The sequence below is a fragment of the Perca fluviatilis genome, chromosome 14 (assembly GCF_010015445.1).
Source record: "Perca fluviatilis chromosome 14, GENO_Pfluv_1.0, whole genome shotgun sequence".
Classification (NCBI taxonomy): domain Eukaryota; kingdom Metazoa; phylum Chordata; class Actinopteri; order Perciformes; family Percidae; genus Perca; species Perca fluviatilis.
Genome location: NC_053125.1, coordinates 38,154,745 through 38,180,932, shown reverse-complemented (window position 1 = coordinate 38,180,932; position 26,188 = coordinate 38,154,745). Strand labels below are relative to the sequence as shown.

Here is a 26,188-nt window from a genome sequence, read left to right as displayed (position 1 = left end):
AGGCTGTGCCACTCTGCGCTGCCACTCTGTTCCCTCGTGGCCATCTCGATGGATCTTGCCATATCGAAAGTGATGTTAAGCGCCATTACATTTAGGTGTTGTTGGTGAGTACACACAAAGGATGTGGTTGGGTCCAGCCTGTAACCATCTTATGGCAGGGGTGGTGGAGGGGGTGCGTCTGGGTGGTGGATGATTACCTTACTCACTGGCACTGGGTGCTGGTATGAAATGGGGCTGCCTTCTTGAACGGTCCCAAAGGCTGAATCGACGAGGGGGACATCACTACTTATGGAGAGTGTGGTAATCAGCGGAGCAAGGTCTGCCGTGAAGTCCTGGTATGCCTTGTCGACCTTCAGGACATACACGTCTGGCAAGTCCCCCCGCACGTCTTTTGTCATAATTAGAAAAAATGAAACAATAACTCTCAAAACAAAAATAATCTGACAATGACTGCAGAATACATGAATACTTGACAGTGAATATTACCTTACACCATCAGCAGCTGTGTACTGTCTTGACTTGGGTTTTGTTGAGATGAATTTGATTTCAGAACATCTATTTGTAAAAAGAACTTTCTATGAGCTAAACTCAACAGAGAGCATTCAGACACATAGAGGAGTCTTGAAGACATCTGATGGATACATGAAGCTCTGTAGCAGCAGATTACTAATATTTTAACCCTCTGAAACCCAAGACCTTTTTTGACCGTTTTTTTGCTCCTGTCACATTATTAATCACTTTGAGCTCTTTTTTCCCTTTAGCGGTAAGTCTGGCATCTCATTAACAAGCACAACCGTGGCCAGAAGTAGGAATAACTTCTAAATGTCTTTTCAGCAGTATAACAACATTATAATGGCACAAAACATTGAAACTTGAAAAACGTTAGGTACATTTATTTGAAAATGTATTTAAAAAAAACAACAGTTGAGACAGATAATTCAACATGTCCCTGTGTGTGCATGTGGAGGAACAGCCTGAGCCCCTAACAGAGACCAGATGAGAGGACAGAATGACACCAAAACGCATTGTTTTCTTTCTGTTCATTTTTCTTAGGCACTGCCCCCAAATCTAATAACTGGAGGGAAAACCCTGCTCTTTATTCTGGCATCATGTTGGCTAAAATGTTGTTGAGAGGCAATATTGAAGTCAACAAGAATGATCAACATCATGTCCATATAACGCACAATAAGTATAGTAATTATCTTGGCATTTCAACAGTACTGTGGATATAATCTGATTGGACTCTGTATTATCAGAAATTTAATATTAAATGACTCGGATCAATAATGAAAAACTTGATCAGCACTTCTTTAGTCTCCAGCCTGCCAGAGTTCAGTGTGTTTGTGCTCCATCAGCAGCCTGTAGTCTGAGCTGTCTGCCTGGTAACAGGTGATGGTTGGATAGGATTGGATGCTGCAGGTCATGTGATCATGTCCTCTGGTTTTTAGAGCAGCTCTCAGTGAGACTGAGTCAGTGTTTGTTAAGAGAACAGAGGAACATGGCTTCATCCTTTCTCAGGGTCTCCCTGCTCTTCATCAGCCTCTACACAGCAGGTAGGATCAATACTCTGATCACTGATCAATACTACACACTTTATACTGTTAATACTTCATCAGCCTCTACACAGCAGGTAGGATCAATACTCTAATAAAAAAAAACAAAAAAACATGTCACATTCTGATAAGAATTCATCGGCATCCGGACTAGATACCTTTTCATACACAGAGTATAACATATAGGACATAGAAAATAATATTGATCCAGAAAATAATTTACTAAGCAATATCAATACCAGTTGCATTTATTATACAGAGATTACATTTAATAAAACTTTCCAACTAGAACACAATATATCAATTATTCACTTAAACAGCAGAAGCCTACATTCCAACTTCCATAGCATCAAAACATAATTTAAGCTAATTTAAGAACCTATTCAACATCATAGCAATATCAGAGACCTGGATCAAAACTGAGAAAGGTGTGGACTTTTAAATTGATGGCTACGAACTGAATTATGAAAACAGAGCGTATAGAAGTGGAGGAGGTGTGTCAATATACTTGAATAAAAGATTGAATTATAAGGTGGTGGGGAGTATGACAGCAGCTGTTGATGATTTGCTGGAATGTATTACAGTAGAAATTTGTATGGAAAGGACAAAAAATATTGTTGTGAGCAGTATATATACAGTTCTGTATATATACAGAACTCCTGGATCAAAGGTATTTAAAGAGTGATTGGAAAATAATTTTACAAAAACATTGCAAAAGATCATATTCTTATGTGGAGATTATAACATTGACCTATTCAATCAAAAAAAGCATAAAATGACAGAAGATTTCATAAATATAGTATATAGTATAGTATGGGCTTATATCCAACAATCATCAGACCCAGTAGAATCACATCTCATTGTGCTACATTAAGAGATAATATATGGAAAATGTGGAAAACAATGTAGACAGCGGGCTATTATATAATGACATTACTGATCACTGTAATTATAGGAAACCCATGGACATTAGGCATCTCAAATACAAAAGAGTAAGAACTGCGGAAAACATGCTTTTAAGGAAGAGTTACTGAAACAAAACTGGAAAATATTATAGGAGGAAAATGACACTGATAAAGCATACAATGGATTTCTAAAAACTTTTACAACACTGAATGACAAAAATTGTCCTGTAAAACAATGCAGTGACAGACAAAGTAAAACAAATAGCCCATGGATCACTAAGGGTTTATTTAATGCCTGCAAAAAGAAAAATATACTTTATAGAAAACTTATCAAGTATCGTACCTAGATGCAGAAAATAAATATAAAAAGTATAGAAATAAATTAACTAATAGTATGAGGATATGCAAAAAAGAATACTATAAGAAAATATTAATTGATAATAAAAATAACATTAAAGGTTTATGGAATATTCTAAATACTATCATTAGAAATGGAACTAACAATGGGAAAACAAGTTACCCAGAATGTTATATTGAAAATGACAAGAAAATAGAAAACATAGAAGATGTGGTTAGTGGTTTTACATTTTTTTTTGTAAATGTGGGACCAGATCTAGCAGAAAAGATAAAAAATCCAGAAATAATAGAAGGGGTAAATGCTTATCTGTGGAATTGTAATCCAACCTTTATTTTCCTTAGAGCAGTGGAAAGAAATGAAATAAGCATTCATTCATAAGCACAAAAAAATGTAAAAGCAAATGTCCTACAGATTGGAATAATATTGATTTGATTATAATAAAACAAGTTATTGAAGAAATTGCTGAACCACTAACTCATATTTGTAACTTGTCTTTTCAATCTGGTAAATTTCCAAACAAAATGAAAATAGCAAAAGTAATACCAGTATTTAAAACTGGGCTAGACACCTTTTCACAAATTACAGGCCTGTTTCTGTGCTCCCCCAGTTCTCCAAAATCCTTGAAAAGCTTTTCACAGAAAGACTTGTTAATTTTATCTAAACACCCAAGCTTCGAGTTGACAGTCAATATGGTTTCTGGACAGAAATCACAAATTGCTTAAGTAAAAAGAAACATGTAGTGGGAATATTTATAGTTCTAAAGAAAGCATTTTACACCATAAATCATGACATTTTATTACATAAATTAGAGAAATATGGTACCAGAGGGGTTGGATTCGAATGGGTGAGTAGCTACTTAAGAAATAGGCAACAATTTGTAGAAATTGGGGAACATAAATCAACATACGTGAACATAACATGTGGGGTACCACAGGGGTCGGTCTTAGGACCAAAGCTTTTCATAATTTACATCAATGATATATGCAGAGTATCGAATATACTAAAATGTATTCTATTTGCGGATGATACAAATATTTTCTGTTCTGGTGATAATTTACAGCAGCTTTTGGAGATGATCACACCAGAAATTGCCAAATTAAAACAGTGGTTTGATGTAAATAATTAAATATAAGAAAAAAAATAATGTTATTTGGAAAACATAAAACTAACCGTCAAGTAGAATTAAAAATAGATAACAAGTATTGAAAGAGTATATGAAAATTTATTTCTTGGTATGATTTTAGACAACAAAATCAGCTGGAAACGGGTTGGGCGATGTCCCCTAAATTGCCAGTTGACGATGTTTACAGTAAAACATCGTGATGGACGATGATATCGTCGTCGTGCGGGGTGAGCACTTTTTATTTTACTTTATCTCTTTACATAAATATTTTTTTCTACTACTATGGGCTAACAGTTCGATCAGACATACATTTCAATGCCCTCTGTAAATGGACAGTATAGCATTGCTATGCTGCCGCCTGCTGGTAGGGGCAGTAACTACAATTTGACCCACTTTCACGGCTCCGTAAAGTCTAGACTCAATCAGATGTCCGCGATCTGCGACGACAGTACAGTGGAACGTTTGCCTTTAACAGAGTGACAGTAATAACCTAATACACCATCATTACTGAGATTAAATTACATTCTCCGTTATATTTGCACTGAATAACGCATTCAATAAACAGAAACATAACTCTTGCAGCGCACATGAACAGATGCGCAATATTAGCTCACACATAAAATAGCACCCTCGTGAATTGGCCTACTGTTACTAACGTACATTCATAAATCCTGCATGACATGGTCCCGTACCTACAGGACCTCAGACTTATTTATTGATGCACAGCAGTGTCCGTAAACTCAGTCCAATGAGGGAAGAAAGGAAAGTGTGATAGTTTTCCATGTTAAAGCCTTTTTTCTCTCTCAACTACCGCATGCTTAATTGTGTTAATAGTCCAGGGCTGCTGCTGACAGGGAGAGAGAGAGAGACTGTATCACTAACAGTCTGCTCAAAGCGATGGTCTTTTTCACAAATAGGTTGCACATAAGGGGAAAAAAAGGATCTTCCACTTAAGGGGCCCTATCTTGACTTGCACCCTGTGCAGCACAGTGCAAAGCCCGACGCAAGGGTCAATATCCCGTCCAGCGCCCACAACTAGAATTAGTGTGTTTGACAGAGTGTGGGGCGTGGCATCACGATGGTGGCTCTCCATCGTGACTTTATCCAGCCATCACGATGGACGATGATATCGTCCATCGGCACAACCCTACTGGAAACCTAGCATAAACCATGTCAAAGCAAAACTAGCAAAGACCATAGCAATAATAAATAAATCAAGACATATTTTAGACAATAAATCATTACATGCTCTGTATAATACCCTCATACAGCCATATCTAAGTTATTGTGTGGACATCTGGGGAAATACAGACAAAACCAACCTACAGTCATATGCACATTACAAAAGAGAGTAATCAGAATCATAAATAATGTTGGATACCTGGAGAACACAAGACCTTCATTCTTCAAGTCACACATTCTGAAATTCATTGATGTGGTTAAATTTAAGACGGCACAAACCATGTTCAAAGCAAGAAATAATTTTATTCTAGGAAATTTACGAGAAATGTTTATGGAAAGACAGGGTGGGTATAACCTGAGAACAAATAAACTTAAAAAAACTCAAAATAAGAACAACTTTAAAAAGTATGTGCATAACGATGAGTGGGGTGAGTTTGTGGAATGGGTTAGACCAGGGGCCTGTTGCACAAAAGTAGAATAAAGAAATCCAGGATAAATGAAAAAGCGCAGCTTGACTTAGTGTGATCCACCCATCACGGCTTAATCAGTTGCACGTTTGCCGAGCCAGGATCAGTAGGTGAAGCTATGTCAGCCAGGTGGAGATAGTCAGGATGAGGAGGTGAAGCTCTGTCAGCCAGGTGTAGATAGTCAGGATGAGGAGGTGAAGCTCTGTCAGCCAGGAGGAGATAGTCAGGATGAGGAGGTGAAGCTCTGTCAGCCAGGTGGAGATAGTCAGGATGAGGAGGTGAAGCTATGTCAGCCAGGTGGAGATAGTCAGGATGAGGAGGTGAAGCTCTGTCAGCCAGGAGGAGATAGTCAGGATGAGGAGGTGAAGCTCTGTCAGCCAGGTGGAGATAGTCAGGATGAGGAGGTGAAGCTATGTCAGCCAGGTGGAGATAGTCAGGATGAGGAGGTGAAGCTATGTCAGCCAGGTGGAGATAGTCAGGATGAGGAGGTGAAGCTCTGTCAGCCAGGTGGAGATAGTCAGGATGAGGAGGTGAAGCTATGTCAGCCAGGTGGAGATAGTCAGGATGAGGAGGTGAAGCTCTGTCAGCCAGGTGGAGATAGTCAGGATGAGGAGGTGAAGCTATGTCAGCCAGGAGGAGATAGCTGGGATAAGTGCACGTTCACGGATTTCTTAAATAGACCACGGTATCGATCACAGATTTACTGATGCAGAAATGGAAAAGACGTGTGCAGCATATGTTTCACCCACTGAGCAGCAGCTTCTAATGGAAATTTACGAGGAAGTAAAACATATAATATATTATATATACTATATAATATATTATATATACTATATAATATGCAAAAAGGGAAATACGGCTGTTATCAAACGGAAAAAAGCCCGACAGACAATAGTGGACCAATTTTAAAAAATCTTCTTAGTCACTCCACATTTTAATTGCTTTAATATGCTTGTTTTATGTGTTGGTTTTATTGCTGTATCTGTTTTTAAAATGTGCTGATTTTACGCTAAAGTGTATTTGAGTAACCTGTAAAGCACTATATAAATAAAATGTTTTATTATTTAGCCTATTTTACCTTAAAAATGAGCAGAGGGAATTCTTGTTGCTGGGAAATTTATAAGGACTAGGCTTAATTTCAAAGCTTATTCATAATGCGACAATATGTTTTACAACCATATGCACAAATCTCCATAAGCTATGTCTAATTCTAAATATCTTTCTACAATTAATGTTCATACAGAACAAGCATGACTGGACAAAAACTACAAAAAGAAGTGACTTCAATACTGTCTGTAAAATAATGTAGTTATTATTCATGTTTTTTTTCTCACTCCCAAGATGACAAGTGACAGCACCAAAATAAAATGATAAGAAGCTTTGTGTCATTCCAACACATTCTCACTCCCATTTGGTAAAAAAGGATGTTTGATCAGGTGCCATTGTCGTCGTTATTGACGCTAAAAGTCTCTTTTAGAGTCCGCTGCACGGTGTGGGAGGATCCCCCTGCCCCAGCCCTCCCCCCGCCTCCCCGTGTTGCACGGGGCACATTTCACGGGGACAGCAGCGGAGGAAAAGCCCATTTCCTCCGTATTGTCCCACTTTTTACCATTACCATCTCAACAACTGCAGTAGTAGGATTTAAATCAAACTGGTGACAGCAATAGTGACAAGTAATGCATGTTAATAAAATGAAGCAGAACACATTCAGAAGACAACGGAATAACTGTTAAACATGTTTATTTTGGATCAGAGCAGCAGCTGATTTAACACATCAGACTCCAGGATTAATCTTAGCCTGGCTGTTAGCCTGATTGTTAGCCTGATTGTTAGCCTGATTGTTAGCCTGATTGTTGGCCTGGCTGTTGGCCTGGCTGTTGGCCTGGCTGTTGGCCTGGCTGTTGGCCTGGCTGTCTTGGCTGGGTTTAATTCAACCTGCTTTTGTGCAACCAAGTCAAAGCTAAATTCATCCAGGATAACCTGAATATCCCGGCTTAATCCCTTATCCTGGTTTTGTGCAACAGGCCCCAGGTGCTTAAACATTGTACAAACATAACAAAGTTTAAAAACATGTAATATATATAAAAATATGTGTATATTGGTTATCCTGTTGACAAAATATATGATATATAAGAAATGAGTTAAAGTGAATGAGAGGCAGGAAAGATTACTACAAACATTAGCTTCAGCTTCATCCTGCTACTTTTCGGACAAATTTTTGAAATTGGAAATTGTAATATTATTTGTAAACACTGTATGGATATTGTTATATATATATATGTGTATGTATTTGTATGTATATGTATATGCATGTGTATGTATGTATGTATGTATATATATATATATATATATATATATATATATATATATATATGTACATACTGTATGTGTATATGTATTTGTAGTTTTGTTCGAAATAAAAATGAATGAAATGAAAATTAAATCACTGATCAATACTCTGATTACTGATCATTACTCTGACTATTCACTGAGGTTCAAACGGATTTTGTTTTTCTTCAGATGGATTTATGGAATATTTTCTGATCCGTTGTGACTTTAACTCGTCTGATCTGAACGACATTGAGTTCATCTACTCTGTTCATTACAACAAGATGGAGTACGCCAGGTTCAGCAGCAGTTTGGGGAAGTTTGTTGGATACAATGAAATTGGTTTGAAACAGGCTGCGGTCTGGAACAAAGACACTTCAATACTGACTGGAATGAGAGCTCAGAAGGAGGCGTACTGCAAACCACACATTGATGCTTACTACCAGGCTGTTCTGCCTAAATCAGGTGAGTTATTGTTTCTGTAACATCATCATCTGATTTATTAATTCACTGAATCATCATCAACTCATCTACTGATTCATCTGACTGATAGTTTATAATAATCACATTTATTTAAAGTTTCAGCAGGAAATCAGATGGTGAATTAATTCTGAATTAGTTTGCTATATGAATATTTAATTATTAGATATTATTTAAAAACACTGTTTAAATAAACATTAAACAACACAAATCTATAATCTGTTAACTAATATTTATGAATGATTTTAATGTTTAAATCAAAGCACCACCTTCTGGTTGAACCCTGGTACTGCAGCTACTGATAATACATATTAATACTATAATGATTATAATGATTATTCATTATGAACTCTACTGATAATACATATTAATATTATAATGATTATAATGATTATTCATTATGAACTCTACTGAAAACAGTAATATTATTATGACTACTGTTATATTTAGGGAGGTGTTGAGTTCCAGTTTGATATGAATGTTGATTCTCTGCAGCTTCACTCAGAAAACATTTAAACAAAAGAGGAGACTGGTTGTAGAAACATTAGAGCTTAGAGTTTGATTTTAGACTCTAGATTTACTTTCACACTTTACAGATTTATAATGATTAACTCATATTGAAATGTTATTGTGTGATGTCTGAATTAATTACATTTAAAATAATAAAAAGTCATGTTCCTGTTTGAAAATTATTTACTGCCAAACTGAAAATTTTCTTTTATTATTAAATAATAATGTTCAGTATATTCAACATTTATTTTAATGTCCTGATTTCATCTAATTTGTACTGTTAATGGCAGTTTTTATAATGGTGGATTCTCCCAGAATGCTCCTGTGAAATCTGTCAGTCATACATCAGAACCAGTGGGCGGGACATAAGTGAAAGCACCAATGAGAGGACAGCATGTCCCTCTGTGGTGTATGAAGGGCTGTGTCTGAGCTGAAGGAGCTGTAATGGAGGACATGATGAATAATGTGATGACCATGTGTTGTGTGTTCCAGCTGAGCCGTATGTCCGACTGAGCTCTACGGAGCCCTCTGGTGGTAAACATTCGGCCATGTTGGTCTGCAGCGTCTACGACTTCTACCCCAAACACATCAGAGTCAAGTGGACCAGAGACGGACAGGAAGTCACCTCTGATGTCACTTCCACTGATGAGCTGGCAGACGGTGATTGGTACTACCAGATCCACTCTCACCTGGAGTACACGCCCAGGTCAGTCACCTACAGGTCCTGGTCCTGGTCCAGGTCCAGGTCCAGTATTGTCAGTAAGAACCAGAATCTCTGATGTCTGGTTTGTGTCAGTAGGTCTGGAGAGAAGATCTCCTGTATGGTGGAACACGCCAGCCTGAGAGAACCTCTGATTACTCACTGGGGTAAATACCTGTCTGTCTCTCTACCTGTCTGACTCTCTACCTGTCTGTCTATCTACCTGTCTGTCCATCTAACCATCTGTCTCTTTCCCTGTCTTTTTCTCTCTAACAGTCTGACTCTCTGCCTGTCTGACGCTCTACCTGTCTGTCTCTCTGTCTGCTCCCTTATCTGTCCTTCTATCTGTCTGACTCTCTCTCTGTCTGTCTGTCTGTCTGCTCACCTGTCTCTCTCTCTCCCTGTCTGTCCTCAGACCCGTCCATGCCTGAGTCTGAGAGGAAAAAGATTGCCATCGGAGCCTCAGGACTGATCCTGGGTCTGGTCTTATCTCTGGCTGGATTCATCTACTACAAGAGGAATGCCCAAGGTCAGAACAGGGTTCTCTGTAGACTAGTTCAGACCTCTTTACAGAACATTAGACCATCTACTACAAGAGGAAGACCCGAGGTCAGAACAGGGCTCTCTGTAGACTAGTTCAGACCTCTTTACAGAACATTAGACCATCTACTACAAGAGGAATGCCCAAGGTCAGAACAGGGTTCTCTGTAGACTAGTTCAGACCTCTTTACAGAACATTAGACCATCTACTACAAGAGGAAGGCCCGAGGTCAGAACAGGGCTCTCTGTAGACTAGTTCAGACCTCTTTACAGAACATTAGACCATCTACTACAAGAGGAAGGCCCGAGGTCAGAACAGGGTTCTCTCTAGACTAGTTCAGACCTCTTTACAGAACATTAGACCATCTACTACAAGAGGAAGGCCCGAGGTCAGAACAGGGTTCTCTGTAGACTAGTTCAGACCTCTTTACAGAACATTAGACCAGTTCCACAATAGTGCTAGACTCAGAGGAGTTCCAGACCAGGTCCAGAGTCTGAACACTGGTTACCTTTACTACTCCTTCTGAAACCTGTCTCTAAAAGTTCTTCTCTAAAATAACCTTTTTATTTTGTTTAGTTTCAGACCAGATCAGTTTGAAGGACTAATGTCTGGATGTGTTGTCTCTTCGCTTTTATCCAGGAAGGATTCTGGTTCCCAGTAGCTGATTCTGAACCTGGTTCTGGTCCTGTAGCTGTTTGTCAGATGGATTAAAAAGCAGCAGCTGCTTCAACCTGCTTCGTGTGTTTACAGCTCAGCAGACTGTCGGTGCTGCTGGACCAACTCAACTCCTGATTCTCTGATGATCTGGTACTGATCTTTGATACTCAGCTGGTCTGAACCCTGATATAGGACTGTGGTGTTAACTCTGACGGTCCTGGACCAGGTCTGAACCCTGATCCAGGACTGTGGTGTTACTCTGACGGTCCTGGACCAGGTCTGAACCTGATCCAGGACTGTGGTGTTAACTCTGACGGTCCTGGACCAGGTCTGAACCCTGATCCAGGACTGTGGTGTTACTCTGACAGTGCTGGACCAGGTTTAGTCTGGACTCTGGTATATCCCAGCTGGATCTGAACTCTGCTTCATCTACATGTGATATGATTCTTTCTGTGTGAAATCAATATTTTTCAGCCACTTATATCCACCAACGTAATAACTCTGGTCTTTAAATCAGATATAATCAGTTATTTGAATGATTTGGGGGCTGGCAGGTTGTGTGATTGTTAGATTTATATATTTTTACTGGAGTGAAACATTTTCTAACCCTAATAAACTGATCAGAAAACTCTCTGACACACTGTGGATTTATTGAACGGATATTAAACTGGAAGTATTTCATCTATAAAGATACATGTCTCATAACAACTTATTCACCAACAGTTTAAATTAGTTACAGCTGCTCGCTCTTAAACAATTAGGGACCGTTCAGTATTCATGGAATGGACCACTGGAGGAAAATAGAGGAGGGTCATGTCTTTTTATTCTTTGTTGCGGGGAGGGTCATCCAACAGTTTTTAGTCCAGAGGGGGGGTTACCCAACTTTTGTATTCATAGAAACAGCAAAATTTCAAAATGGCTTGTTTGGTGAATATTTTTCAATGTAACTCTTAGTCCTCCTTTGCTACCAGATTGGTCTGACTCATGAGTTTGCTGTGGAGTAAGCCCTGACTGCAGTACGCAGATTGAGGAGTGGCTCAACGTGGGTGGAGCTAAACGTTTGACTCCGCCCACTTGCCCAATAGCAACTGAAGAGGAAGAATGTGTGTCTGAGGGAAAAACACAGGACTTTCACCTCTTGTTTCCCGCAAGTCACGTTTGCTTTCCCCATTGTTGTTTTCCTTCACCCAACCGTCCATTGCTGTCTCACGACCTCCAGAGACTGGGGCTCGTTTCCCACAAGTCGTGTCCCCCAGAGACCGGGGCTCGTTAACCGCGATTCGCGTTTGCTTTACCCGTTCTTATTTTCCTAATACCAACCGGTTCTTCTTTTCCTAAACCCAACCCCATTGTTCCTTTCCATTTTTATAATTAAAATATCATTATATAATCTATACATATATTTTTTACAATTAAAATATCCTTATTTATTATAATCTACAGTACAGGCCAAAAGTTTGGACACACCTTCTCATTCAATGTGTTTCCTTTATTTTCATGACTATTTACATTGTAGATTCTCACTGAAGGCATCAAAACTATGAATGAACACATATGGAATTATGTACTTAACAAAAAAGTGTGAAATAACTGAAAACATGTCTTATATTCTAGTTTCTTCAAAGTAGCCACCCTTTGCTCTGATTATTGCTTTGCACACTCTCGGCATTCTCTTGATGAGCTTCAAGAGGTAGTCACCTGAAATGGTTTTCCAACAGTCTTGAAGGAGTTCCCAGAGATGCTTAGCACTTGTTGGCCCTTTTGCCTTCACTCTGCGGTCCAGCTCACCCCAAACCATCTCGATTGGGTTCAGGTCCAGTGACTGTGGAGGCCAGGTCATCTGGCGCAGCACTCCATCACTCTCCTTCTTGGTCAAATAGCCCTTACACAACCTGGAGGTGTGTTTGGGGTCATTGTCCTGTTGAACAATAAATGATGGTCCAACTAAACGCAAACCAGATGGGATGGCAGGTCGCTGCAGGATGCTGTGGTAGCCATGCTGGTTCAGTATTGTGACAACTTGAAAAGTTTCAATCAGCTGTGCAGTGGAACCGCCCCTTCAAGACGATGATGAGATAAGCTGCCCCGGTGTGTGAGGGGAGACGGAGAGCACTTCCTGGTAGTTGGATTGAGTGGAATGTGACGGAGGGGAAGCAGTATACAGGATCGGCGGAGCTACAGCTCAGTTGCGCGGCAGTTACAATTCAGGTCGTTTTAATCCCTTAAATACATTTTTTGCCTAAATCGCCATTGATAGCTCCTCACTGAACGGCCTACCTTAAAACTCCGGATCACTTCCCTTTCACCTCTCAGCAGATCACCGATAGCGGTCTTCACCCAAAACTCCTGCTAAACTCCGGACTGGATTCACAGACTGACTGCACTGACTACTTTACTGACTGACTGGTATAACGTTGTAAGTCAACAAACCTTTTTACTTTACCTTGAAAGGATCTTTTATTTTTGTTTATTTCTGTGCACCACGAGCAGACTACTAGTGTTGACGAACTGACCGAAGAGCCGGTTAATTAACCCGACTCGTGTCACTGAGCCGGGAGAATCGAGTGCCATACGTCAATGAACCGACTCACTCCTGTTTTTTTTCTTTTACTTCATTCGTGCCGTTGTGTGTAGCTGGTATTCTTCTGCTACTCTGTGTGTGTAGTAATCTAGCTCATTAGCGCCTCCACTGGAGTGGTGGTGGTAGAATCATCAGGAAATGATCAAGCTACCTAGACCGCGCACCAGGGCTACTGAACGAGACCGAATGTAACCGTGCAACCGGCCGGTCGCTCGAGTCTAATGTAATCAAGCGGTGTCTTGGTTCTCGGCAAATTTGAGTTATTAACCAAACCTTGTTTCTGGTGCATCTTAGAGGATTGTGTTCATGGCAATTCACACATTATCGATGGGGAAGTAGATCAGATACAAATACACGTCATGTTATTTTGATAGTTATGTTAAGTTAAATGTTAGAGAACTGAATGTTGCTACATGGTAGGTAGGCTGTCACGAGGAGACCGCTCAACAGGCTACTGAACGAGACCATAAAGACCGTAACCGAGGGTACTGCATGAGTTTATATTCAAACGGGTGTCTAGGTTCTCGGCAAGTTTGAGTTATCAACCGATCCCAGATTATTTCTTGTGCATCTTAGATGATTGTGTACATACAAATTCATAGACTACATTATCGATGGATATCATGTACAAATACATGTCATGTTATCTTAGTAGCTAGTTATGTTAAGGTTTGTTACGTGATAGGTAGGCTGTCACCAGGAGACCGTGCACCAGTCTACTGAGAGAGACCGTAACCGTGCCTAATGCATGAGTCTATATGTAATCACGGGTGTCTAGGTTCTTGGCAAGTTTGAGTTATCAATAGCAGAAGCCTTTATGTCTCGTGCATTTTAGAATTGTGTTCATGGAAATTCATAGGCTACATTACCAAGGGGAAAGTATTGATCAAATACAAATACACATTATGTTATCTTGGTAGTTATGTTAAGTTAAATGTTAGAAGTGAATGTTGCTACATGGTAGTTAGACTGTCAGGAGGAGACCCACCAGGTTACTGAATGTAACCGTGGTCAGTGCGTGAGTCTAGTGTCGGTCAGTATGAGTGTGTAAATAGTATGTCGAGACCGAATGTAACCACAACCGCTCGAGTCTTCCGCGGTGTCTTGGTTCCTGGCAGGGGAACGCGATCACCCCCTCCCCACCGCCGCCGCCGAGGGCACGCGAACCGGTGACCGAATCTATTAACTCAGTAGGCCAACCAACGACCGTCCAGTTGAACCGACTCACGTAAAAGAGTCAGTTGTCCCATCACTACAGACTACAAGACTGTGCTGGAACTGAACGATTACTTTTGCTCCAAAAATGAACTAAGTACTAAGAAAACCCGAGGTGGATTTCTTTTTGTTGGATTTTGTTTTTTTGTGGATTTCTCTACTTTGGAAACTTAGACAATACACTTTTTTCTTGTGGGACTTTGAGTGCTTTGAGTGGGTTTATCTTTTCGTTGTTTAATGTGTATAGGGTGTACATTTTTATATGTGCGCGCTTGTGTGGTTTGACCTAGATCCAAAACTAAACATACAAAATACAACTGACCTAAACCTTGAACTATCTTAGATGTCAGGAGAGAGACCTGGCTGGCACCCCATATAGAAAAAAACGGTGGGAACCAGGCATGTAGAATCCATCCGGTCACCATTTCTGCGTCGCACAAAGACACAGAGGTTGGAACCAAAGATCTCAAATTTGGACTCATCCGACCAAAGCACAGATTTCCACTGGTCTAATGTCCATTCCTTGTGTTTCTTGGCCCAAACAAATCTCTTCTGCTTATTGCCTCTGCTTAGCAGTGGTTTCCTAGCAGCTACTTGACCATGAAGGCCTGATTCGCGCAGTCTCCTCTTAACAGTTGTTCTAGAGATGTGTCTGCTGCTAGAACTCTGTGTGGCATTCATCTGGTCTCTAATCTGAGCTGCTGTTAAATTGTGATTTCTGAGGCTGGTGACTCAGATGAACTTATCCTCAGCAGCAGAGGTGCCCCTGTGCTTCCTTTCCTGGGGCGGTCCTCATGTGAGCCAGTTTCGTTGTAGCGCTTGATGGTTTTTGCGACTGCACTTGGGGACACATTCAAAGTTTTTTCTGTTTCTTTTTCTGTGTTATTATTATGAGATATGTTGCAATGTCTTACAGAAAATGACAGAAACAAACACATAAAACTTATAATTTAATGTCTTTTTTTCTAAAAGGCAGCAGAGAAACATAAAAAAAAAATTATGATAAAATATAAAATCTGTATGACCATATTCATATGTTAAAAATTACACATATACAGCCTTGCTTTTGTCTTTAGTTGTGCCTTGAAATATCAACGTTAATGAAGTCAAAATGTTAATAATGAACTGTAAACGCATGTTCAGCATCTATACCAAGCGTGGTCCTAACGTTAAGTTATTCACACACAAGCTGCTAAATACATTTTACAGTTGACACACATCTATTGTTAGTGAGTGAAAGTCTGGCTCTGTGGAGCCCTGAACAGACCTGATCCCAGAGTGTTATCAGGTCTGGGTTGTATCTCTATAGAAACAGGAAGCTGTTCCTGTTTAAATGTGAACACATTGTGATTTTTGACCAATAACAGCTGATTTCTTCTCTTCTTATTCAGCTGTTGATCAGAGAGATCTTTGTCTCTTTCTGCCTTTCAGTTCTCAGTCTGGTTAAACTGTTGGTCAGAGTTATGTTCTCCATGTACAATTAACTAAAGAACATCTGGTTATTATTAAAGGACTTTCTACTACTGAACAACACCTTGTATATTACTTTATATAAAACGTCATCTAGTCAAACTATAGGAAGTTTTTCAGCTCGACAGCAACATCTGATTTAAAGACTTCATATTAGAAAAACGTTTTAAATGTACCCATAAAAGAGACTTTATAAATAGTATTGCTCACTGATCTGTCATCATGTCTGTGTATAACAGTTCATGTGAGCAGCAGCAGCCTGGCTCTACCTGGACAAGATGATGAAGATGATGAAGATGATGGTGGTCCTGGTCCTCTCCGGTCTCCTCTGTGTCTCAGCTGACGGTAAGTTTCAGTCAGATTTAAACTCTGATGGTTTAAACAGTAAACAGGTTGTTAGTTTACTGACAGTCAGTCAGAACAACAGAGTTGTCCCAGGCTAGTCCTAACTCCTAACCTATGCTTATTCTGCTCTTATTTTGAAAGTACTGTAAACCCTAACCCAAATAGGCTAAACTACAGGAACAGAATCACACAGACACATATATGGTGAGAATAACGGTCCAAAATGATATGAAAAAGAGACGCAAAACTACCACAAAGAGACAAACAAACTACAAAGAGATGCCAAATGACCACAGAGACCCAAAACAACCCTGATGGAAACACACAGGACCAAAAAGATACCAGATCGCATAAGAGACAAAGTCCCACAAAGTCCATTATCAACACGCCATTATCTCCGGTTGAGCTTTATCTTTTCCTCCACCGATCCTGTAGGTTTCAGGAGCATCTTCGCCACGGCCTGTAGTTTCACACGTCTCTTTGCGACTCAACTTGTTCTGTACGTCTGTCGTAAGTCGTCGTCGTCATCAGCAACTGTCCTCTTGAATTAGAACAACTTCTTTTACTTTGTCTTTTGAATCACCATCATCTTTTCGTCGCTTGTTGTCAGCCTGCTTCTTCACCAATGTGCAGCCACAATCCTTTTGGATGGTATTTGTCCTGGTCGTCTTCCAACAAAAGATCTTTCAGGACCTTACCTTCTTGTTTTAAATCACATCACAGCTGCTGTTTCTTGGATGTTTCTCTCAAGCCAACCCAAGTTGTTTTCCCCTTCCTAACCCTAACCCACAGCAGACATCGTTGTGGTTTTCTGTTACTGACCGCTCGCCGCCGTCCTGAGAGTCCGAGGAGCCCGGTAGCTTTGACATTGTCCCAGTCCGTGCGGCCTGTAGCAGCTCCCTCCTAATATCTGAGTCAACCTCACAAACACGCTGGCAGACCATCGCCAGCAATGTCACAAATAAACGCTCCATTTCTGTCCACTTCAGTGTGAAAAGAGCCATTCATCCCAAAACGTAATAATCCAAGTGACAAAGGTTATGACCACAAACACACATCAGAGAATACAGGAACTACTAGGCTAAGTTGTTTCTTACCAGAGCAAACGTTTGACAGTAGATCAACAACTTAACTTAAAATGCTTTTTCACACAAACTGTAAAAGATATCAAACTGAAAACCAGTGGCCTAATACCTGAATTTCTCGTGAAAATTGTTAAGTTTGTTTGGTGTCTGTAGGTGAAATTATGAAACTTTTGAGAGCAGAAGAAGATTTGGAGGATTTGAAGCTTGCTCTCATTGACTTTTTTTTAATGCCAGCTTTAATTCTTTGAAGTAACAATTATTTATGAAAAACCTTTCTACAGAGTTGGTCTATGATCAGTCATATATGTAAGGAGTAGAGACATTTCTCCTAGTCTGTGTGACCTTTCTACAGAGTTAGTTAACTGGTTTGACTTGCTCTAGTGTGGTTTTTGTGTTCACAATATGTATATTACACAATATGTATATTACCATCAAAGTGTTTGTGCATACAGACTGCAAAGTAAAGAAGTGTTCTAAATAAAATGTAGCCCTGGCTACATTTCATTTAGATATTTATTGAAATTATTGAAATGCAATACAAATATATAAATATGGTGAAGAAAATATAAGTGAATGCCATATGTTAAAATGGTTACCATGAATAAAAGGTTTTAAAGGTAAGAGTTATATTTAGAGTTTTTAAAAGTTGATGCAGTTGAGTGTAGTTTGAGTGAAGTGTACATGACTCAGCACGTGGAAGGGTCAGCTGACACACAGCTTCACCTGATAGCAGCCTCATATGTCAATCACCGTCTTTCTTTACTTCTGTTGGAAGGTCATGACCTATCAGCCAATGGAATTACAATCCCAGGTAGAGGGGCGGGGCTTAGCTGTCACCTGCAGAGAGCTTCCCGTTGAGAGAGACCAGTCCCGCTGAGTGAAGGACTTGGTCCGGTTTAGGAGGTCGGAGAAGGACTTTGTTCTCCATTACTGAGGCTCACAACCACTGCTGCTGGCTTTGGTCTGTTGGAGTCTACAAGAGGTACATATACATGGGCTTGGGGGGGGGGTTTTATATGCTGTCATTAACGGTTGGAGTATCTATTGGGTCGCTAACTGGGAATAGCCGTTAATTGCCATTAGCATTGTTTTGGTAGCCTCCTGTTAGCTTAGCATGTGAACTAATTGAGACCAGCTGGTGATAATTGGCCGTGAACTAGTGGCTGGAGCTGCTGGCTCAGTGAATGGATTAGATTCAGGAGACAGGGACATTAGTGAGAGGATCCTCTGGACCTCTTCTTCATCTTCTTCTTCTTCATCCTGCTGGAGCCTGTTTCCCTAGAGTAGAATAAAGAGATCCAGGAGAAGTGATAAAGCTCAGCTTGACTTAGTGTGGTCCGCTCATCACCGATTAATCGGTTGCACGTTAGCCGAGCCGGGATCAGACGGTGTGCAGCATGTCTTTGACCTGCTGAGCAGCAGCTTCTAATGGAAAATTACTGAGGAGGTGAAACATAGAATATATTATATATACTGTATAATATATGATATATACTGTATAATATATGATATATACTGTATAATATATTATATATACTGTATAATATATGATATATACTGTATCATATATTATATATACTATATAATATATGATATACATACTGTATAATATATTATATATACTATATAATATATGATATATATACTGTATAATATATATTATATATATATACTGTATAATATATGATATATACTGTATCATATATTATATATACTATATAATATATTATATATACTGTATAATATATGATATATACTGTATAATATATTATATATACTATATAATATATGATATATATACTGTATAATATATTATATATATATATATATATATATATATATATATATATATATATATATATATTATAATATATGATATATACTGTATCATATATTATATATACTATATAATATATGATATATACTGTATAATATATGATATATACTGTGTAATATTTTATATATACTGTATAATATATGATATATACTGTATAATATATGATATATACTGTATAATATATGATATATACTGTATAATATGCAAAAAGGGAGCTCCGGCTGTTGTTAGCAGACAGAGAGATAAAGCCCGACAGACAATAGCAGACCGACTGAATGTGTATGGATTTAAAAAGATTTACTTCTAGTCACTCCACGTTTTTACAAAGTTGTACATTCTGTTTTAATAGCTTTAATATGCTTGTTTTATGTGTTGGTTTTATTGCTGTATCTGTTTTATGTGCTAAATGTGCTGGTTTTACACTAAAATGTCTTTGAGTAGCCTGTAAAGCACTATATTAATAACATGTTTTATTATTTAGTCTATTTTGCCTTAAAAGTGAGAAGAGGGAATTAATCCTCGGGCAATTTACCCTAAGGACTAGGCTTAATTTCAAACCCTTATTCATAATGCGAGAATATGTTTTACAACCATATGCACCAATCTCTACAAGCTATCTCTAATTCTAAATATATTTCTACAATTAATGTTCAAACAAACATGACTGGACAAAAACTAGAAAAAGAAGTAAGTGACTTCAATACACACTGTAAGCATATCTGTAAAACAATGTAGCCTGTTATTATTATTCATGTTTTTTTATTCTCACTCCCAAACTTGAAGATGACAAGTGACAGCCAGAGGTGGAAAAAGTACTAAAATATTGTACTCAAGTAAAAGTACCAATACTTTGATTAAATATTACTCAAGTACAAGTAAAAATACCTATCTGAAAAATTACTCAAGTAAAAGTAATAAGTAGTTAATTTAAAATGTACTTTAAGTAGAAGTTACTTAGTTACATTAAAAAAAAAAAACTTTAAAATGGGGGAGGGGGTCATAAAATGAGATGATACATCTCAAGGGGTTTATCCTTATAAACAAATTTGAACAACAATAAATCCAAAACTATTTCATTTTAATTAAAGAAAAATCTATCCAAATGTATACACATGTAAAAAAAAAAAAAAAAGTTCTGAGGGCCATCCTTCTTTTCTTCACAAACATTAATAACAGTTATAACGCAAATCAAGGCCGAATCACATGTTTTGACTCCATAAATGTGTTAGACCCATAGACTGTTAATTATATTAATATAAACAGACCATAATGTTCACAACTCAGACTAGCAGCTTCTACACCCCTAAGTGGCCCATATGATCTAATTAGATGTAGTATGTGAATTAATGTAGCCAGTCTCCTACATACCTTGTCCTGGCAGGAGTGGGCCATTCATTTCCCCGAGGGGCCACATGAGAATCAGGGCCAGTTGTGGAGGGCCGGGCCAATAGGCTGAACTTAGTTCTGCTCAATATTAATTTGATGTCAGGCGGCACATTCTCCAACGTCTCTTTTTTTCTCTGGGCGTATTAGCGCAGCAGAGTCCTCCAAACCCTCTTTAATAATCCCCTTCAGAAAATGGCTTCCTGTCTGGGTGATCTAGTAGTTTGTCCCAAAGCTGGTCCTGACTGCTGCGTCCCTGGATGCATTAACTCTGCATCAGTCAAGTCATTTTTGAGGGATAACAGCTGATTTATGTCCATGCTAACGTCTCCCACTCAGTTGCCGCTCGCCGACACATCCAGGTCCGCGCCACACGTTGCAGTTCTTCTTCTACTTCTTTTTAATTGCGACATGCAACCAGAGACGAAGAAGCTGCATACGTTCGCGCAAAATAAAGAATGCTGGTGCATTCAGGGTGCATTACAGTCTATGGTCTGGTGCATTCAGGGTGCATTACAGTCTATGGTCTGGTGCATTACAGTCTATGGTCTGGTGCATTAGGGTGCATTACAGTCTATGGTCTGGTGCATTCAGGGTGCATTACAGTCTATGGTCTGGTGCATTCAGGGTGCATTACAGTCAATGGTCTGGTGCATTCAGGGTGCATTACAGTCTATGGTCTGGTGCATTCAGGGTGCATTACAGTTTATGGTCTGGTGCAGTCAGGGTGCGTTACAGTCTCTGGTCTGGTGCATTCAGGGTTCATTACAGTCTATGGTCTGGTGCATTCAGGGTTCATTACAGTCTATGGTCTGGTGCATTCAGGGTGTATTACAGTCTATGGTCTGGTGTATTCAGGGTGCATTACAGTCTATGGTCTGGTGCATTCAGGGTTCATTACAGTCTATGGTCTGGTGCATTCAGGGTGCATTACAGTCTATGGTCTGGTGCATTCAGGGTGCGTTACAGTCTATGGTCTGGTGCATTCAGGGTGCATTACAGTCTATGGTCTGGTGCATTCAGGGTGCATTACAGTCTATGGTCTGGTGCATTCAGGGTGCATTACAGTCTATGGTCTGGTGCATTCAGGGTGCATTACAGTCTATGGTCTGGTGCAGTCAGGGTGTATTACAGTCTATGGTCTGGTGCAGTCAGGGTGCATTACAGTCTATGGTCTGGTGCAGTCAGGGTGCATTACAGTCTATGGTCTGGTGTATTACAGTCTATGGTCTGGTGCAGTCAGGGTGCATTACAGTCTCTGGTCTGGTGTATTACAGTCTATGGTCTGGTGCAGTCAGGGTGCATTACAGTCTATGGTCTGGTGCAGTCAGGGTGCATTACAGTCTATGGTCTGGTGCAGTCAGGGTGCATTACAGTCTATGGTCTGGTGTATTCAGGGTGCATTACAGTCTATGGTCTGGTGCATTCAGGGTTCATTACAGTCTATGGTCTGGTGCATTCAGGGTGCATTACAGTCTATGGTCTGGTGTAGTCATTCCGGGCGTGATTGTTTTCTTCCTTTCGGTTGTTGTTTTTTTACTTGGTAACTGATGGGATTTGTAATGTAGTGAAATAAATCCTTCACTCAAAATGTAATCAAGTACATTTTAAAATACCGATTTGAAAAACTACTTGAAAAATACAAAATACACAACAAAACTACTCGATGCAGTAACGTGAGTAAATGTATTTAGTTACTTTCCACCTCTGGTGACAGCACCAAAATAAAATGATGAAGAAGCTTTGTGGCGTTCCAACACATTCTCCCATCTGGTAAAAAAGGACGTTTGATCAGGTGCCACTGTAGTCGTTATTGACCCTAAAAGTCTCCTTTAGAGACCGCTGCACGGTGTGGGAGGATCCCCCGTCAGTCCCTGTCCATGCTGGTCTTCATCCTGCTGGTGTGATGAAGACTGTCCATGCTGGTCTTCATCCTGCTGGTGTGATGAAGACTGTCCCTGCTGGTTTCTGTTCTGCTGGTCTTCATCCTGCTGGTGTGATGAAGACTGTCCCTGCTGGTTTCTGTTCTGCTGGTCTTCATCCTGCTGGTGTGATGAAGACTGTCCCTGCTGGTCTTCATCCTGCTGTGGTTCCTCCGGTGCTCTGCCTGCTGCCATCACCAAGTTCTCCTTATTCCTAGACCCCCTTGGCTGGGATTGGTGAGTTCTGAGTATATTCCACGTGTATTTAATTTGATTGGTTGTGTAAACAAGCTTCTCTTCAGGTCTCCAACAGGTTTTTGGTCTGTATTGTGATTGCTGAGTATGAATGGGTGAGGGTTTTTGGTTTGTATTGTGATTGAGTATGAATGGGTGAGGGTTTTTGGTCTGTATTGTGATTGAGTATGAATGGGTGAGGGTTTTTGGTCTGTATTGTGATTGAGTATGAATGGGTGAGGGTTTTTGGTCTGTATTGTGATTGCTGAGTATGAATGGGTGAGGGTTTTTGGTCTGTATTGTGATGGAGTATGAATGGGTGAGGGTTTTTGGTCTGTATTGTGATTGCTGAGTATGAATGGGTGAGGGTTTTTGGTCTGTATTGTGATGGAGTATGAATAAGTGAGTGGGGTTCCACAGAACTATTCAGGTTTACATGTTAAAAGGATTTCTGGTATTATTTTATTGAAACCTAAGCAGAGGTAACAATTTCTAGTATACTCTGAAAGCTATATTGAGGCAACATATTATTTTGGGTTCATAAAAAATAGGGAGTTGTTTCTACTGGCCTCACTTGTGTTTATGTTCCTAATACACCATATATGTGTTTTTATTAGTTTTGTACTTTAAATAAATTCCGATATCTGGCTTTATAGTATTTAAAGCCAGTATCATTTTTGGTTCTTAGATTTTGTACATGAGGTTTTCATTCTGAGTAATCAAGGTTGAGACAAAACTTACAGTACCTAATTCATATTGGAGGCACCGCCAGTTATTTTAATAATCTTGAGAAACTGACCAATCAGCAGTAAAATAAAATCAAAGAAGGAAAACTTCCAGCCGAGCATTGTTTGAATTCTGAAAGCTGTAATGGAAAGTTGGCCACACAGCGCCAGATGTTAGACAGGGTATCGACTGGACAGCAGTGACAGGATCAAAGAAAACTAACACACAGATCATTTCTCTTCTTCATGTATGCTCATTTCTCTTAGTTTCAACATGAGCCAGTCCCAGGTCCTCTGGGGCCCAGGGATCTGGATCTACTCCATCCAGACAGAAACTTCCTAAAGAACAGGGAGTTCTCTAGTTTCAGTCTGAGTGGATGGAATGACAGAGATCTGGTGTTGGTTGGACTGAAGTGAACTTTGAATGTTTGTCACTTCCACTAATGTCCTCTTCTCTCTGGACCCTAGTGACCCCCCCCATCAGCTCCATCTCCACCTTCCTGTAAGGGAGATCCCATTCTCCCAAACAGTGCTGATCCAGTTCATCTTCTCCCCAGGAGGCTGGGGGGTCATTTATTGTTTTGAAAGGTGTCCCTTGACTGTCAGCTCTCCATCCAGCCCTGCATGGCAGTCAAGAAAGGAACCTCCTGGACCATTCCTGCTGGACCCCCCTCCACTGGACCATTCCTGCTGGACCCCCCTCCACTGGACCATTCCTGCTGGACCCCCCTCCACTGGACCATTTCTGCTGGACCCCCCCTCCACTGGACCATTCCTGCTGGACCCCCTCCACTGGACCATTCCTGCTGGACCCCCCTCCACTGGACCATTCCTACTGGACCCCCCTCCACTGGACCATTCCTGCTGGACCCCCCCTCCACTGGACCATTCCTGCTGGACTCACCTCCACTGGACCATTCCTGCTGGACCCCCCTCCACTGGACCATTCCTGCTGGACTCACCTCCACTGGACCGTTTCCATCTCTACATCAAACCTATTGATTGGGGTTACATCTCCAACCTGGCCTGGGAAGGCCTCGGGATCCCCAGAATCCTGGAGCTTTTCTTGTCTACCATCCACTGTTCAAGTCCCTCACCAAACCAAAGGTCAGAAAACATGAACCTAAACTCAGCCAGGTTGGTCCTTCACCACAGTCCTCCAGATATATTCAGAACTCTAAAGTCCAAAACTCAGGGTCCAGCTTTTCAGTCCACAACTTTACCGTCCTTCTTAGCAGAGCCCCCCAGGCTTCCTCCATGTGTTCCCCCCCCTCCTCAGTCTCCTTCTGCCTTGATGAGTTATCCCGAACACCTGCACTCCTCCAAAATCCACGTAGGGAGGTTGGTGGATGGGTCAAACAACTCAGGACCTTCACCCAGGAGACCGGGGTCCACTGTATACAGCGTAGACATACACGCTGATAGCTCCAAATGCTTCCAGATAACACGCCACGTGGATGTTTACACGATGTCATGTTAGTTGTAGAAACCATTTAAAGTGCTTTATTTATAGGGGGGGGAAGTCAGGATCTGAAACAAGAGGGAAAGGTGAGTACAAAATAAAACAGGAAGTGCAGAAAAAGACAACAAATGAGTAACTAAACTTAACAAACTTACAAAGAAGTGTTCTTAAAACCCATCAGGAGCCTTCTCTTCTTCTTGAGGACGCTGACTTAGATAGATAGATAGATAGATAGATAGATAGATAGATAGATTTCAACTTTTCATTTCATATTAGAACAGTTTATTATTTTATTGATAGTAAAAACAGTTTATTCCTATATAAAAATAAAAGAGTTTATTCCTATATAAAAATAAAACAGTTTATTCCTATATATAAGTACAGCAGTTTATTCCTATATAAAAATAAAACCGTTTATTCCTATATAAAAATACAGCAGTTTATTCCTATATAAAAATAAAACAGTTTATTCCTATATAAAAATAAAACTGTTTATTCCTATATATAAGTACAGACGTTTATTCCTATATATAAATACAGCAGTTTAACTAACAGTTTATTGCTATATAAAAAAAAAAAATTTTACCTAAAAAAAAAAAAAAAATTTTAAAAAAAAAAAAAAATTAAAAAAAAAAAAATTTTTTTAAAAAAAAAAATAAAAAAAAATTTCCTATATATAAAATAAAACCGTTTATTCCTATATAAAAATATAACCGTTTATTTCTAGGATTATCCAACATGCAGATGTTTCAGCACAGATTGATCATCAACAGTCTCATATACAAACATGAACATTATAAACATTTCCTGCATCACACTAACAGTGTAGATTATTGGAAATCATTAGATAACTTTCCTGCTCCATGTTTTCACGTTTTGTACGGTCATCTGCAGCTGTCCCCACATTTCATTTTTCCATGTTGGCAGCTGCACCGCTTGAGGCAGCTGACGGTTTGACATTTACACTAAACAAAGAGAAATCATGATCACAACCTAGTTATTATGATCTTTTAGTGAACACACACACACCAGAATTCTCAATTTTGCAAAGTATCTTTGATATAAACCACCATCTAATGTAAATATTACGAGAACAAAAGTGTTGAGGTACTGATGTGGATTCTT

At 39.6% G+C, this 26,188-nt stretch overlaps 1 protein-coding gene across 9 annotated transcripts; it reads left to right on the top strand.

Moving 5' to 3' along the window:
- Nucleotides 1-1,452: 1,452 nt before the first annotated feature.
- LOC120573395 (H-2 class II histocompatibility antigen, I-E beta chain-like) lies at nucleotides 1,453-25,335 on the top strand. 9 transcript variants are annotated; one of them, XR_005641707.1, is made up of 8 exons: nucleotides 1,453-1,553; nucleotides 8,109-8,381; nucleotides 9,399-9,612; nucleotides 9,706-9,773; nucleotides 10,022-10,295; nucleotides 10,787-10,978; nucleotides 11,082-11,132; nucleotides 11,184-11,440. XR_005641707.1 is itself a non-coding variant. In XM_039823111.1 (6 exons), the coding sequence occupies exons 1-6, from the start codon at nucleotides 1,499-1,501 to the stop codon at nucleotides 10,810-10,812; spliced, it is 750 nt and encodes a 249-aa protein (XP_039679045.1). In that variant the 5' UTR covers nucleotides 1,454-1,498; the 3' UTR covers nucleotides 10,813-10,854. The 9 variants fall into 9 exon arrangements, 5 of the variants coding, with proteins under 5 accessions (XP_039679045.1, XP_039679043.1, XP_039679044.1 ...); XR_005641706.1 differs by having other exon boundaries at nucleotides 11,031-11,132; XR_005641705.1 differs by having other exon boundaries at nucleotides 11,082-11,440.
- Nucleotides 25,336-26,188: the final 853 nt, after the last annotated feature.

Coding starts and splice junctions, on each gene's coding strand:
- LOC120573395 (XM_039823110.1), top strand. CDS start 24,026: ATGTTTGTCACTTCCACTAATGTCCTCTTCTCTCTGGACCCTAGTGAC.